Source organism: Ptychodera flava, chromosome 15, assembly GCF_041260155.1.
Source record: "Ptychodera flava strain L36383 chromosome 15, AS_Pfla_20210202, whole genome shotgun sequence".
Lineage (NCBI taxonomy): Eukaryota > Metazoa > Hemichordata > Enteropneusta > Ptychoderidae > Ptychodera > Ptychodera flava.
The window spans coordinates 6,308,614-6,323,986 of record NC_091942.1 but is presented as its reverse complement, the minus strand read 5'-3'; the positions used below and the strand labels follow the sequence as shown (position 1 = coordinate 6,323,986).

At 41.0% G+C, this 15,373-nt stretch overlaps 1 protein-coding gene across 1 annotated transcript in view; it reads right to left on the bottom strand.

The window, feature by feature from the left end:
- LOC139151022 (polycystin-1-like) overlaps nt 1–15,373 on the bottom strand; it is a 37,204-nt gene extending 21,831 nt beyond the window's left edge. Inside the window, exons 1-16 of the mRNA XM_070723539.1 lie at nt 15,191–15,373; nt 14,820–14,847; nt 13,604–14,080; nt 12,473–12,967; nt 11,855–11,978; nt 11,437–11,624; nt 10,705–10,840; nt 9,967–10,199; nt 8,414–8,577; nt 7,451–8,108; nt 6,523–6,713; nt 6,091–6,226; nt 5,320–5,457; nt 1,541–4,825; nt 928–1,090; nt 139–237 (exon numbers count right to left, since the gene is read on the bottom strand). Of these exons, the coding sequence (XP_070579640.1) occupies nt 139–237; nt 928–1,090; nt 1,541–4,825; nt 5,320–5,457; nt 6,091–6,226; nt 6,523–6,713; nt 7,451–8,108; nt 8,414–8,577; nt 9,967–10,199; nt 10,705–10,840; nt 11,437–11,624; nt 11,855–11,978; nt 12,473–12,967; nt 13,604–14,080; nt 14,820–14,847; nt 15,191–15,238 (6,563 nt within the window). The 5' untranslated portion in view covers nt 15,239–15,373. The remainder of the gene's footprint in view (nt 1–138; nt 238–927; nt 1,091–1,540; nt 4,826–5,319; nt 5,458–6,090; nt 6,227–6,522; nt 6,714–7,450; nt 8,109–8,413; nt 8,578–9,966; nt 10,200–10,704; nt 10,841–11,436; nt 11,625–11,854; nt 11,979–12,472; nt 12,968–13,603; nt 14,081–14,819; nt 14,848–15,190) is intronic.

Genomic DNA, 15,373 nt, shown 5'->3' with positions numbered 1-15,373 from the left:
CTGTACTTTTTTCCTGAACTGAAATGTAGCTTAACATATACATAGTTTAACATATTTGTCAGAGAAACCGGTTTATTCGATGAGGGCATAAAATATCGGATCAGTAAGTTTCTGTATCACCAAACTTGAGGTACTTACTGGTAATACAGGATAATACCACGTCTGTAATCCAAGTCATAGGATTCTAAGCCATATCTGCTGGTTGGATTAAGCTTGCTCTTACAGTTTACCTTACATCTGTGAAGAAAATTAAGAATTGGATTATTCCGACGTCGTGATAGCGCAAACGTCACAAGCGCAAGAGGATATACTGTCTTCTTGCATTCATCTTGTCTGTAAACAAAATGCGTCTGAAAATGTTCGATATGAATCTCATCGCATCTCGTCTTTTTCCATGTTATTGCAGTTCCTCAGTATTTTGACCTTGTGGACTACTACTGAACACACGAACAAACAAACACACGCCGCGCCACATGCAATAGTTGATTTTTTTCACTATGGTTAAAGTGATCTGAAATGACTGAAAATGGTATGTATATAGCGCACGGTTAGAATCTTTTACTTCCCGGTGTACATCTTTGGGGAAGGTACGTGATTTATTCTTGACAACAGTTAATTAGGTTAAAGGAGACACACGATTTTTGTTTTTGTTTTTGTTTTCACTTGCTTTCGACTGCATGATTTCATATGATCTGAAGCACTAGCCTTTTCACCGCTAAGGTATAAATGACTGTTGACAGTATGATCTCACAATCGAAAATAGTATACGATATTCCCGTCATTTACTCCCAGTAGGCATGCAAATACTGTACAGGCAAATTTCATTTATGTACGCAATTCAGTGTTTTCATCAAGATCTGAAGGAACACAAATGTATCGAGCTATACCGTAGGTTTTAGCTCTACAGGATTAAGATTGGTTACTTACGAGATGACCATACGAGGTGGATTACCCAATGCGATTTCTAAGGTCTGGTGTGTGATTTCTTGTCGATCTCCCTTGAATACGATATACTTTAATTCGTATACTTTCTCCTCGTACATGTAGAAGGTGTCTATATTTATCGCTCCACTTGTGTAATTCAACATACCTTCGAACAAAACATTTCATAACTTCATATTACAGTACTGTGAATTAGGACGCGTTCTACAACTCAATACGGACCTACTGTATATATGAATACCTGAAAGAGGTGTTAAGTGCCAAAAATGTAAAGATGGTCGACAGACAAAGGTTTTTTTTGTGTGTAGTCAAATACTTATTCAGACATTTTTAAGTTGTCTTGGAGGTTATTACATCTTCATCGTGAAATCTTATCCAAACAAGACACAAGAAGATATCTCTTTTCCTGCAAGAACACATCTTAATAGATAATTTCACGTCTTCTGTAGAGTTATTGTTACATTCGGGCTTGGCTGGATCATTTGTTTTTGATGTAATGTTAACAGTTAAAAAGTGAGTACTTGTTTTCCAACCAACCAACCAACAAACCAACAAACAAAACACATTTGCAAATACCAAGTTCTGACTTATTACTTACTTCCAGGACCACTGGCGTCAAAGCCACCTCTACCGAAACACCCTCCGTAGTCGTTCGCTTCATGAACCACAGACTCATCAGTAGTTCCCGGCGACTGCATTTCTAGATAGTCGTCATCGTACACTGCGTATTCCTCATAATCTCTGCGGCATAGCCAAACGAATCTCATCCCGGATTTGTCCCATGGGTCCACATCCGGGTCATACGTTTCAGACAGCCCATCTACCTCTAACATTAATCCCCAGGGCACTCGCCGCTGCGACCCGCCCACTATAGCTATCGACAACGGCGTTGCTACAACTCGTAGAATAGTTGAATCGAAAGCTTCCACTCCTCTCTCTCCGTACATTGAAACATTTAGTTCAAATCGGTAGAGACCGTAGTCCAAGGAGCCCTTCTTCACGGCCAATTCACGCATGGTGAAGCCTTGCAACTCTGTATCCCCTACGTCGAAAATTTCCTCTTCATCGTTCCTTCTGTTTTCGTTTATTTGGAAAACTCTCCAAGTGTACATGGCGACCCGTGTGGAGGAGCAGTTAAGCTTAACCCTGGAATACACGTACAAATCTTTCGATTTGTAGTATTGGCGGTTCCCTTCATCATCGCAGAGGGGGTAATTTCTATCGCACAGATTTCTGTCTCTAACGTTGACTTCGGGATAGTAGCATAGCCCCTTGGTCACGGCGGTTGGCATTAGAAGTTTCACATCCGATACCATGTTGAATGCGTGAACTTTGATGACGAAACGGTTAATGGACTGAAAAACGTTGGTTACAGTGATGTTTGGGTCTTTCCCAGCCAGTTTCAACGCTTCTAGGTAAACTGTACTGACACTGTAGAACCTCAGGTAGTCACTGGTGAAATCGGTCGGGTAAGCCGTTTGGCAAGTCAGCTGATGGCCCCAGAATGCTATGTGATTGTACTCCGAATTAACATCTCGGAAATCCACCCTGTAGCATGCGTCAGTTCCAACGTTACCTGTGTTCAGGCTGAAGGTGATTGTGGTGTTTTTCGGTCGAGGACCATAGTCACATATAGAGACATCCTTCACCTGTTGCTGTATGAGGATTTTCTGCTCCAGGACGGCCCAGTCGACTGGATTAGAGACATTGACAGTGACAGTATATTCCCCGCGTCTCGAGTACCACCAGATGGTTCTAGGTTCAGTGGTGGCGATGACCCACGGCGGTAAAGTTGTCGTTGGTTCTGTTGGAATGACAGTTCGACACGGCACGGACGTAACGGGCGCGGTTGTCGTAGCGTTGGCGCTGGCATTTGCGTTGACGCTGACATTTGCATTAACGTCAGAACACAGCGGGAGCAAGGTTCCACCAGTCGTGGGCTGGAGTGTTGTAGCAGCCACTGTTGTCGTTGGCGGTGATTCTGTCGATGTCCAGTTTGACGTATTTGTCCAGTTGGACGTAACTGTCCAGTTGGACGTAGAAACCTGCTCTGTTGGCGAAAATTCTGTTGTTGGCGCCACTGTTGATGGGTCGTAGTAGATATCCCCGAAATCCCAAAGGAAAGTCAGACCAGAGCCAGAAGCAAAGGTAGTTTCGAAGACGATGGCTTCCTCAAGGGGTAAATAGTTGCCCGTAGGACCGTGGGCTTCTTCATCAAATGTTATGTTACCTGGGTCTGATCGATCGCCGTCCATAATGACGGTGTTGTACTTGATTTCCTTTTCCAAGTCTGTTATTGTCTCATAGACCCAAATGTTCCAGGTGAGAACGACCTCGCTGACCAAATTCCAGATACGAATCGTGACGTTGTAGTTTCCCCAGGTGTCATAGTAGTTAACGATCCTCTTGATATGGTACTCATTGTCCGTGTCTTTGGAAGAGTCCCCTTCAGTGTTGACCAGATTGCGAACCGTCGTGGGGTTTCCATCGCCGAAGTCAACCTCGTACTGTGCTTTTGTCGGGAAATGGACATTCTTCGACATCCACAGGTTAAAGGGTACTGCAATGTGCGTGTTGGCAACCACCAAGGCGTTCAGAATTCTGCCCTGCCACACCATGTCCCTGACCGGATACTGGACTTCAACTGGGTCGTCGTCCATCGCGAACGTGACATCGCCGAGTAAGTTCTGTGTCACAACGCTGACCGGGTAAGTACCTTCAGTGTCATACTTGTGTATGAACGTCGTTTCACCATCCTCTGCGACTTCCATGGTTGTCCCGTCTTTGAAGTCCCACGAGTAAGTAGCCCTTGAACCCCAAATCATCGTGACGGTCAGATTCGTTGTTTCTCCGACTATGATGTGAGGATTAGGCGAGACAATCTCAAGCTCCAAGACTGGCTGCTCCATTTCAATCTCGATTTCAAACGTCAGCCAGCTTACCAGATTTGAAATATTGACTAGTGTCGTATACGAACCGTAGTCGACCAGACTCATTGCCATTATAATAGGGTTTGTCTCTTCTACAGGGAAGTCTTCAAATGCCTCGACGCCTTCCGAATAGATGTAATGAACCCCAGCGTCCGTTGGTGGCGTGCTTGTGTTTCCGTAGTAGTGGAAAGTGAAGGTGATTGTACCGGGCTGCATAAATGGTATCACGCCAGGTGAGTCCGTTGTTGCGTTGATATCTTTGACTGGGTTTTGTACTTTCACCAGAAAGTACTCGGTCACGTTACTGACACAGCTCTCGGCGTGGATGCTGACATTGTAATCCCTGGCACGACCAAAAGTGTGATATTCCATGACGTAGTCTCCATCGGCGCGCTTCATCTGATCGATGTCGTGAACTACGTTTTCTGAATTATCGTCGAAATCCATCGTTATCGTCATGGCCGAGCCGCGATACATGTCAAAGAAGATCTTGATGGTGGTGTCTGGGGTGATGTAAGGATCTGACGCCCAAATGGTCAACTCTTCAATAGCGTACTCAACGCGCACCTGCATGGTGAAATCGTAGGGGCCGCTGACGAGATTCCACGCCGACACAACTAAGTCGAAGTAACCACGATCATCGTATTTGTCTGGTCCTAAGCGTATCCATCCCGTGAGATCTTCGCCCATATGAAAGTCTTCTGGCCCGTCAATTGAGTGACCGGCAAACTCACCCGAGAACGAAATGTTTGTTCCCTGATCAGCACTCATAGGCACGTACTCCTCATACTCGAATTTTATCGGCGGGGGCGCGATTATGGCGAAGTTGTGGATGGCAATTTGGACGACTGCAACTCCCTCTATCACTGCCCAGCTCACCCTGTTAGACGCGTTGATGTATATGTCATAGTACCCGATGGTTTGGTAGGTGTAAACTATCACTGCCGTCAACCCTAGGAAAGAGAGGACGAACAAACGTCTTCAAACCAAACTGAAGATTTGATTAGATGGTTACTAGTATGCAGAAATCGAAGATTCGTGCAACGTCGTATCATGCACATTTGATTTACAGTACCGTTATCGGCAAAATGTGCGCAGCGGCTATATACAATTATTTCTTGTGTTATTCCAGAACTGCAAAAGATGTAATGCAACTAAGCATTGCCAGGAACTCACGATAAGTTTTACTTGTAAATTTACACATGTCATTTTATGTGCAAATAAAGAGTCCCTTTCTTAACTCTGGAAACTATTTTTTACCAAAATGGTTGTTAAGGAAGGTGACTTCACGAGCCAAGCCAAGTTAAAGAGTTACTTTCAGGTTCCACTAAAGCCAGCATACAAGTTGAACATATAAGTTACTGATAAGACTCGAGCATTAAAGTTTGTGAAACTAAATTGTAAAATTGCTGAAGCAGGGGTATGTGGAATCGAAGGTGATACTTACCGTTGTGTTCTATGCTTAGGTGATCGCTTAGGTCCGTACCATTTATCAGCTGTGATACGTTTACGGCTTCGTCAAAAGGCATGAGAAACGTAGGCACGATACCATCTCCGATATCCACTTCAAATGTCACGTTTGTACCTGCATAATCACAACGTTTGATGGTCATTTGGTATTTGTTTTTGTTTTCAGTGCTGTGAGATTTGCTCAGAAACCCTTGTTTCGATTCGTTTCCAAAAAATTATGATTTAATACACGGTTATCACAATTAGCACATGGCGCTCTTATATAAAACCAAAAATGCCTTGTTCTGTATTGTACATACATCACGTCAACTTGGTTTATAAACCTGTGACAGCAAGACTGAAGCGATTTTGAAACATCAAGTAGCTGACTCCATAAAAACACATTACTATGTAGTAGATATGCAGCAAACAGATGAAGGAATGTAATTTCATGGTGTGTTCTCGGAACCTTTCTAATCGCATAGACTCTCGGACCCGGTGTGAGAGGGTCTGATCACGCGTGATGTCCACATATACAGAGGATGACGTGACGAGTTTACATTAAATTGCTTGTAAATAACCATCGTATATAAGAGGTCCAAGTTTACGAATACCTAGGAAAAAGGACAACACCTGACAATGTGTAACATCCATGTATAAATAAAAAAGGGTGTGATCTTTGTAGACTGAGCCGCCAGTCTGTTTCTTTATCCCGGTGACCTCTCGCTATCTATTTTCAAAAGGGAAACGGTGCGCTGTAACAACCTACCTTGAGACATGCCCCAGTTGATATCAGACGAATCAGTCAACACTTTTGGTGTAATAGGATATTCTTCCCACGCCGACTTCGGAGACGAATCTTTCCACTCCAAGTCCATGATGCGATCTTGAACCACGACCCAAGTCTGCAGAGAGATGACGCCAAAAATACTTAGAAAATTAATTATCGGAGAGAATGTCATTTGTCTAAAGTGAAGGTCAAAATCATGACACTTCGCGTCATAATTCGAAAACGTAAGATGTGCTGTCAGATGGTCTTGGTAAATGAGATACCTAGACATCACAGTGTTTATGTTTTGCCTGTCATTTGTTGTGAAGGACAATTTACAAAAAAAAGCAGACACACTGCAACTTATTTATTGCTAATAACAAATCTTTTAAACAATTTGGTGACGATTTTCGACGATAATATAATTTTTACCTCGTATATATCAAAGCTGATATCATTGTAGGCGACCAGAGTTATGTTGTAGACACCATCATCTGGCCAAGTGTAGTTGATTTGCATATCCTGGGTAAGCATGTCGTCACCATTGCCGAAATACCAACGATACCAGACCTCGGTACCTTTGTGTGGTAACACGGTTAACGTCTCACTCTCCGTGGATACAGCTGTTATGATAGCCATGAAAATATATCAGGTTATTTCATTTTTAAACTCAGAAAAACTACCATATTAAATTAATCTGAGAGTACATTGAGAACGTGTTCCATTTACTCGCGACAATGCAGTCTCGTACATCAGGACATGTGCATTGCTGGAAGTGTGGGTAATACAAGGTTTAACATTATGTATGGCAATGTGTGCCTTCAATCTGAAAAATTTACTCTTTGCTCAAGCTTTCTGCAATGAATCTTTTTAAGCAATTCTTTTACCAACAATAAAAATAAGAGGTCGTTGTGCTAGGGAAACAAATTAAATATAGACTGATATTTGGAATTCAAAATGGCCACCATCCCTATGCTAACTCTGTGCAGAAATGTTTATTTTTCGACATGAACGAAAACCTGCGAAAAAAACATTGTTTTTTTTTTCGATTTCGTTAAACCTGTGAAAAATTGTCTTACTTAAGGAGCTTCAAAATGAGCCCACAAGAGGAAGAGTACTGGATATATTTGAAAATCTGAATATCTGTTTCCGAGGCGCGTCCTATCTCAAGGGTTGAATCTGTGAGGTGAAAAGTTGCTGCTTTAAAATAAATTGTGCACATTAAAAATAAATAAATAAATATGTTATGGTGTTAACACAACTGGATTTTGAATGAAAATGTAAGAAATATGATGATTCGCCGTACTATTCAGTAAACGGCTACAAAACCAGCCAAAACCTCAGATAATGTTTGTCTTACCGAGAGTAGGGGCGACGAATTCTAATCCCTTTACATACACTTGGACTTTCAGTCTAGTTGTAGCTGTCGCCACATCGTTGACGGGATTGGTAAGATTGACAGTGACGTCACGGCGATCGGCACCCCAGGTGAAGTTGTGGTACAGATGCATTACTGATGGCCTGACCACGTGAGCTCGTAGTGTGTGTTTGTAGTTATATACACCTGCACCAGACTTTTGAGCGACGTAACCGCTCACGTGTCGGTTGGAATATCCAGTTGTCGACGGATTGAACTCCGGCCCTTCTGAGTCTGCTTTGTCGACGTAGCCAATCTTGCCTTCGTTGCTGTTATACCAGGCAAACACGTCACCGGCTTCAACAGCAAATTTCTCGTCTTCCGACAAAGTGTAAAACTGCAATCCGGTGCGGTCAAAGGTTATGTCGTACTCTCTGACGAATTCGTAATCGTGTTCCATCGAGTTATAGATAGGATCGTCTTCAACGGTATTGTCTGAATTTTTGATGCACTTTCTGGTGGAGAAGCTAAACCGCCCGGTTCCACCGCAGCTCTTGGCCCAGTAGTTGCTCTGTGCACTGCATTTCATGTTCCGAGGAATGCAACTGTTCGCTCTGTAGCAGAACTTTTGTTCGGAGTCGCTACAGTAAGGACGATAAATCTGAAACAAAAACAACAACAACAAACAAACAAAACAAAACAAAAACAAACAAAACAAAACAAAAGAAGAAGAGAGCAATGTGAACAACCTGACTTTAATTTCTGTGTATACATGCAAATGTATCGCACAGCACGACTTATGCTACTCTGGAACACATATAATCACGGGCTTCGTCCTATCGGGTAAACCGTCCATCTTGGCATAAACAGTTCCTGCAATTTGAAATTTGCAATTATGCAAATTATTATACATATATATTTACTTCCCAGACATTAACGTAAGAAATTCTGCTTTTGGTCGCTTACCTGTAGATACACTCGTCCTGTTGCAATGATATTCAACTCCCAGCCTACTAGATAACCGCTCTCCTTGAATTGCTGGTTGACGGCCAAGTATACTTGCCCAGTAGGCTGATTGCTCAACAGCAAGTCTGGTTCGTCAGTCGATCCATATGAAACCGTCACCGCATCTGATAAAGAGAGCGAATATTTTAAAAGTGTCTTGAGTAATACAAATACAATCAATACAAATGCGGGTCAAGTTGTGGTTAGGTTGAACGTGCTTAAGGACAGATATTCGAACTCTCCGATTTTTCTAATTTTTTTAAAGCTTGGCATAAGAAAAGAAGTGTTACCGTCATAGTTTTTTGAAAATCGAAAATATATGTTCCCTCATACAGTTAGCGCAGAGATACCGGCCATTTTGAATTTCAAACATCTGTAAATATGGAATGATTTGTCTCTTTAATTCCAAAATTTGCACGGTGACACCTCATCTTCTCATTTTGGATTTTAGAAGAGGATGCTTGGAAGTTTCATTGAGAATAGTCTGGGCAAAAGTTATAGTCTGTCGATTTCAGAACCTTAATGTAGTATGCGCCTCGAAGTGAAAGACCTAAAATTTTGCTCAAACATTCCTGAATGAAACTTTCAACCATTCTCTTACCAAATCAACAATAAAAATCAGGAATCACCGTGTAAAGTTTGGAACTAGCGAAACAAATTACCCAACATATTTGGAATTCACAATGGCCGCCATTCCTGTAATATGGGAGGAAATTAAATTTTGGATTTTCGAAAAACTAATGTTAAAGTTTTTCTTTTTATACAAGAGCTTTAAAATGAGCTTAAAATCAGAAAAGAACTGTAGAAATAATTTGGAAGCCTCGAAAATGGGTCATTCTAAGCATCAGACTCAATATTGAGTGCAAATAGTCATTCAAATAGCATGGAATACATTGTTACTTGTACTCAATAAAACAAGTTTCTAACTTGACCAATGGTGTTATATTTTTTAATAAGTGAATAAGAAAAAAATAAAAAAGCCCAAAAATGTATATAAATAAATAAATGAATAAATTGATAGGAAATAATAAATAAATTAACAATTAAATAAATAAATAAATAAATATACGTAAAATATGAGTTGCAGTTTCCCATGTTTTCATCAGACATTTCTCTTTTAGTTTATGTTCGAAGCAGTCCATCTTTGGTTTTCTTTTACAGTACAACGATTCACTGCTGGGAGTGAATATCCATGAAGAGTTCGCAGAACAAACCATCATTCCGATGCGTGCATTTTTGAACATCATGTATCATCAAGAATTTAGATTTCTGGGCTCATGAAACATGATTTTACAGTGGAACCTCATCTTTACGAAGAGGGGCAACTTATTTACATAATTAATTCCAATCATATGTGAACGGGAGTCTAGAATAGATATATGTTGGTTTTCTTGTCAAACTCTGTAATTCAAAAATATAGATAGTCTATCTTAAAATCGTTAAGATTCATCGTTTGTTCAATGTAAACCACTGTGTGACACTCTGTTGAACAGACAAACGTCTAGTAGGCTTACCGGCAACATCAAGTTCAACGAATGTTCCATCGGAGAAATTGACCAATGCCGTCATATTTGTACCCTGGAAGACGTAAATCTCGCAACCAAATCGTTTGTTATACTCTACAGCGATTGGACAAACCACTTCCACGCTAGAGATATTACTGAACACCTCTATGGTATTGATTTCATAGTCCGAGTTCATCCACTGGTCTGTTGCAGTGCCTGTGATAGCGTAGGCACCGGGTTTACTGTGAACAAAAAAATGCAATACAGATTGAAATAAAAAGAAGTTACGCTTTGTAAGCTTAGCTGAATTGAGCAAAATTGAAGTTTGGAATATTGAGTTCGGGCTTGTATATGTTGAATCTTGTGTAGCTTTTATTCATGATCTGCCTGGTACTGAAGCCAATACGTCTTATGAAGTGAGGAAAGGCAGTAGGTACCACCACTGTCCACTACCACCACCACCACCACCATCACCACCAATACAACCAACACAACCATCATCATTATCTTAAATAAAAATAATTTTCGCAATTCACAACTCAAAAAATGGTGCAAAAGAAAACTAAAGATACTGTGATAAGAATATCCGATTCGGTCTTCATGGATCAATGATAAAGATTCTCTCCCCCCCCTCTCTCTCTCTCTCTCTCTCTCTCTCTCTCTCTCTCTCTCTCTCTCTCTCTCTCTCTCTCTCTCTCTCTCTCTCTCTCTCTCTCTCTCCCTTTTCTACTCATAGCGTGACATTACCTATAGGTATGGTATGCTTCACTATCTGTAAGTCCTGATATGCCTAGCCCATCTCCGAATTCGTAGGCGTACCTCACACCGAAACCGCGCGATATGTTGGCAGATACCATGCTTTCTTCAAACGTTATCAGATTTCCTTCAGGAAAGACAGAGATGATAAAGATAAGTGTAAACATAATGCATAAAATTGAAATCATTACTTCCTTCGACACAGTTTTAAGCGACCGGTTTTAGAACACCGCTAAAGCGTGTAAAAAGTGATTTTTTATACAAAGGTGCGTCGTTTCATTGATGGGTATTTTCTATGACGCTTGGAGAAACAGTCGTCTTTGAAATATACCAACAAAACGGCATGAAAGACTTACAGTCTTATAGTAAAAATTACGAGATTGTAAACGATCTTTGATTTTTTGCTAAAGTAAAAGCTATCTGTTTAAAAAGTACATTTTCTGAAATAATTTTCAGCAATGTACGCATTACTGGAGCTGAAAGCACTGTTTGATGAAAGTGTGATAGGTTGTAAAATCATCAGAATTTATATTATTAATCGAATTCTCAGTTACTCGACGCAGCGGAAGGGAAATGTTGGAAAGATTCCAAGCTACTTTGCATATTCTTAAATGGTGGTCTGATGTCATCTAATTTGCATTTACCTCAACAAATCAATACATATAGCATCCGGGCGCTTAACTAAAAGCTCTAGGCAGATATCTTGTTACATTTCTCACTTACCTGTAGGCAACAAGTCATAGCCATACAGTGTATTCGGAGTCTTGAACACCATGTTTGCCAGTGTTCCTCCGCAGCTTATGTATGGGTTTCCCGTACAGGGGGTGTCGCAGTTAAGGGAGTTACCAAGGGTCATCGAACCTCGGCTGTTTCCACAAAAACAGAGGTTTCCTTGTTGCAAGGCGGCATACCTGAAAACAAACAAAATGCATTGGATTTACGTATCGTCAATTTGTGGGCTAGATTTACTTGAAATGTAGTAAACATATCGCATCTGAACGAGCATTATCAGGTGCATTTTTGATCTGTATTTTTCCTTCAGTTTTGTTTGCACTCAGTGTTCTGTATGGTATCAAAGCATAACGAGAGCAAATTCATTCGCCCTTCACGGCTCAATTGAAATGCACGTAGAGCTACTCACTTATATGACATGTCAGCACACAGGAAGATACACAGACTTGGAACCAACTGATTACTGTCGTAGAAAGCAGCTGGGAGTGACAATTCCCGGGCATCTGCGTATTCATCGAAACAGCCTTCAAAGTCTGCAATAAAGATATTTTAATACAAGTGAATCATGTCCAAGGGAAAAAAATATACTATGTGTACAATACATGCCGAATGCAGGATTCTTTCTATAAGTGAAACAGAAAATTATGTAATTCTCAAATTACAAGCTTTCTGACCTTTGCTTATTCGTAATTAAAACTCTCAGAACAAGGATAACCAGTTAAAAGTTACAAGGCTAACAGAGCATTATTTTCAAGATCGGCAACTTTGTCAAGTGAGGTGGCTCAAAATTTCAGCAAAATGCAGGAAAATGGAGTCGCTTTCTCGAGAGAAAGACAGTTTATACATCAACCGTGATGTTTTTTTCCAATCTATGTACATTTTTACGAAATTGATCCCAAGATGCACTTTGCTGAACACTTTGCTGAACAAAAACAACAAGAAGTAGCTGCTTGTATCATGAGATATGGCATGGTGGGAAATGATACACACAATGTTAATAAAATTGGGACTTCACTTTTCTACGTACCGAATGGCGACACCACTGCCTGTATCGCATAGGCTCGTTCCAAGGTACTGGAGACAGTCAGTATGGACCCTACTGTTTCGGTATTGTACTCGGTATCGGAATGACTCGTGTACACCATACCGATTGAATCCGTAGTACCGGAGTCGTACTTAATACCATAACCCGCACTGTACCATCGAATTCCGATCACGTCACCCGGTTGGAACTGGATGCGATACGCGTCGTCAATGGAAACTTCACTGGCTTCAATCGTCGAGTGGTCGTCGCCAAGTATCTCGTTTTCGCCGATAAGCTCGTACTGGCTGTTGCCGACACTTCGGTACACGCCAACCTTGAAGTTGTTGGTGGTATCGCTGTAGAACTTCCAGCCTGTGATCTGACCGTAACATTCAAACGGCAAACTAGAGAGAATCATGATGTAATTGGCTGAATCTCCACTAGCCCTGCTCTTGACCTCAGGACCCCATTCCTCAGATGGACATACCATTGTAAAGTCTAGAAGTAAAAAGACCATGACGATTTGTAAAACAATCTTGTCAGATCAATCGTGACTTCATGATTAAAAAACGTAGTCTGTCCAAAAATGTTTACAGTCAGTCACCAACACCTGTTTTGTGAAAACGTTAGCCACTATTGTATGTAGACAAATACATTTAACACTGATAAAAATAGTTCCCCGTCAAAATGTTATAATAGTCTTTGTGTTTGACAGCAGAAACATCATTTAACCCGTCATGTTACGGAACAATCGTGATATAAAATTAGAAAAACCTGCAGTCTTGCCTGTAGCTTCCTTTAACAGGATTCAACACAGTAAAATCTATGGTTAGCCTACCATTCAGAGTGATTCGTTAAATACTAGAGTAGGTTGTAAAAAACTTTGTGCCAAAGGCGACAATGTCTCAAATAAACAGAGACACGGTAAACTCACATAATTACATATAATTGTCTCACAAGCAATTATTTTGTTTTGATGTACTGCATGATAGATTGGAATTTTTCTCCCACTTTACCTGTTCTGAAAAGTATGTATATGACTAAACAAGAATATGACCCTTAAATACTATATGTCAATCGAGATAGATGGACTCGAACTGTGAATTGGAACAACTATATCATTGCAATACTAACCTTCTGTTTCAAACGTTAACCTAAGTGGATAATGTTTGGAATCTGAACTTGATATTGTATATATGACACCTGGTGTTAAGGTGCTAGAATATTCGCCGTGGCCCGCATACGTCACATCTACCGTGTCATCAGAATTGTCATAGGAAAACGGAGAATTGCTCCATCGGAGACCCACATAGTCACCGGGTTGGAACGCCACCCTCTCGGCGCTCGCGATTTCTCTTGTAGTATCTCCGGAGCTGGAGCCCGCCACGTAGTTTTCTCCTATCAGTTTGTAGTTGTTCCCGTTCACCCATCTCCATACACCGGCTTTGAAGGGCTGCCCGTTGGTGCTGTAGAACCGCCAAGACGCGACTCGCCCGTAGCAGCTGAACGGTATAGTGTGGAACAGGGTGAGTCTGTTAGTTGCATCCGTAAACAGACGTGTCTTGAAAGTTACGCCTGTGGTTAAGCCCGAGTCGGTGCAAAAGTCAAGACCTGAGGTGACAAAATAAAGATGGGAAGCAAATGATACCCTGCAACTTCACAAGAAGAGGACATACAGAGATCAGAGTCGGCTGAAACATTGATGTAAGGGCAGTAACGCGTTTTAAATTCTCTAAGTCGTTTGGAAGTTTAGGATGACAAAACAGTGTCACGAAGCTATTTCTTAAATACTGGACACACGTAACATTTTCCGCCACAGCAGGGAAAGTTACAGCAATTTTAAAATGTGCAAAGACACGATAAGTCTATTCTCGTTGGTTGTGTGGTTCATGTACTTGGATATCGCTTATTTCAAAAATGTTATTGACATAAATTGACCAATGGTGTGATGACCGAAAGACGGTCATCAACTTTGGTCCATACTCTGCATATCACATAGGTATTCGTACAGGAATTTATCACTGTGCGTGGAGTCTATCAGATAACAAAAGTACGCCATATTCATGATATTGAAATCTCCTTTGAAATGATTTGTTTTATATTCTCGAGAAAGACAGCAAAGTATTGAAAACCCCAATTTTAAAGTAAGTCAAAGTTCATCCTCTAACTGTACCATCGTAAACAGAGTATCGATCGAAATCACTTCATTTTTATAGAATATGGCTGAGGGTTGCATTGCAATATGACGAAATAACCTGTAATAGATCTGAAAATGTAAGGTCATCACAGAACGAACAGAAACAGCACATAAAATGCACCGATATTTTGATGGATCCACAAGTATACATACCTACTCCATCGGAGTACGTCAGCAAAAGCTGAAAGAAAAGAGAAAACAGTTTAAGGCGTTTATTTGGGAATGGCACGAAGTATCGATTTGTCTAGATATGGCCTTGCCTTCGACTTACACAAGAGGTGAAAATTCGTGTTGTTTTCCCTGAAATATTCTCAGTGTTGTTTGCTTCAGAAAATATTTGGTGCTCTTATCGTGAATCAGAGTTTCTCGGAGAATAAGACTTAATTTCTGTGGTAGTTAGGTTTGTATTTACTTGTCGTCAATAGAACAATCAAACTAATATCGCCCTTACTCATCTTAAAGATGGCGACTGAGTAATCTTGTTCGGCAATATTGTCAAACAATCTACGATATGATGAACTTACCGCTAAAATCGCCAACCCCAGCCAATGAGCGAAACCAAATCGCGACATTTTGCCGGTGTGTCGACGTTAGAACCACTTATTGCTCTTCGCTGTTATCCCTACGGAGGACAGATTTCGCAATAGTCCTCTCGTACTTCCATGGTCTCACTCTATCTGTCTGTCAACTTCTGACTTCGGGTAACT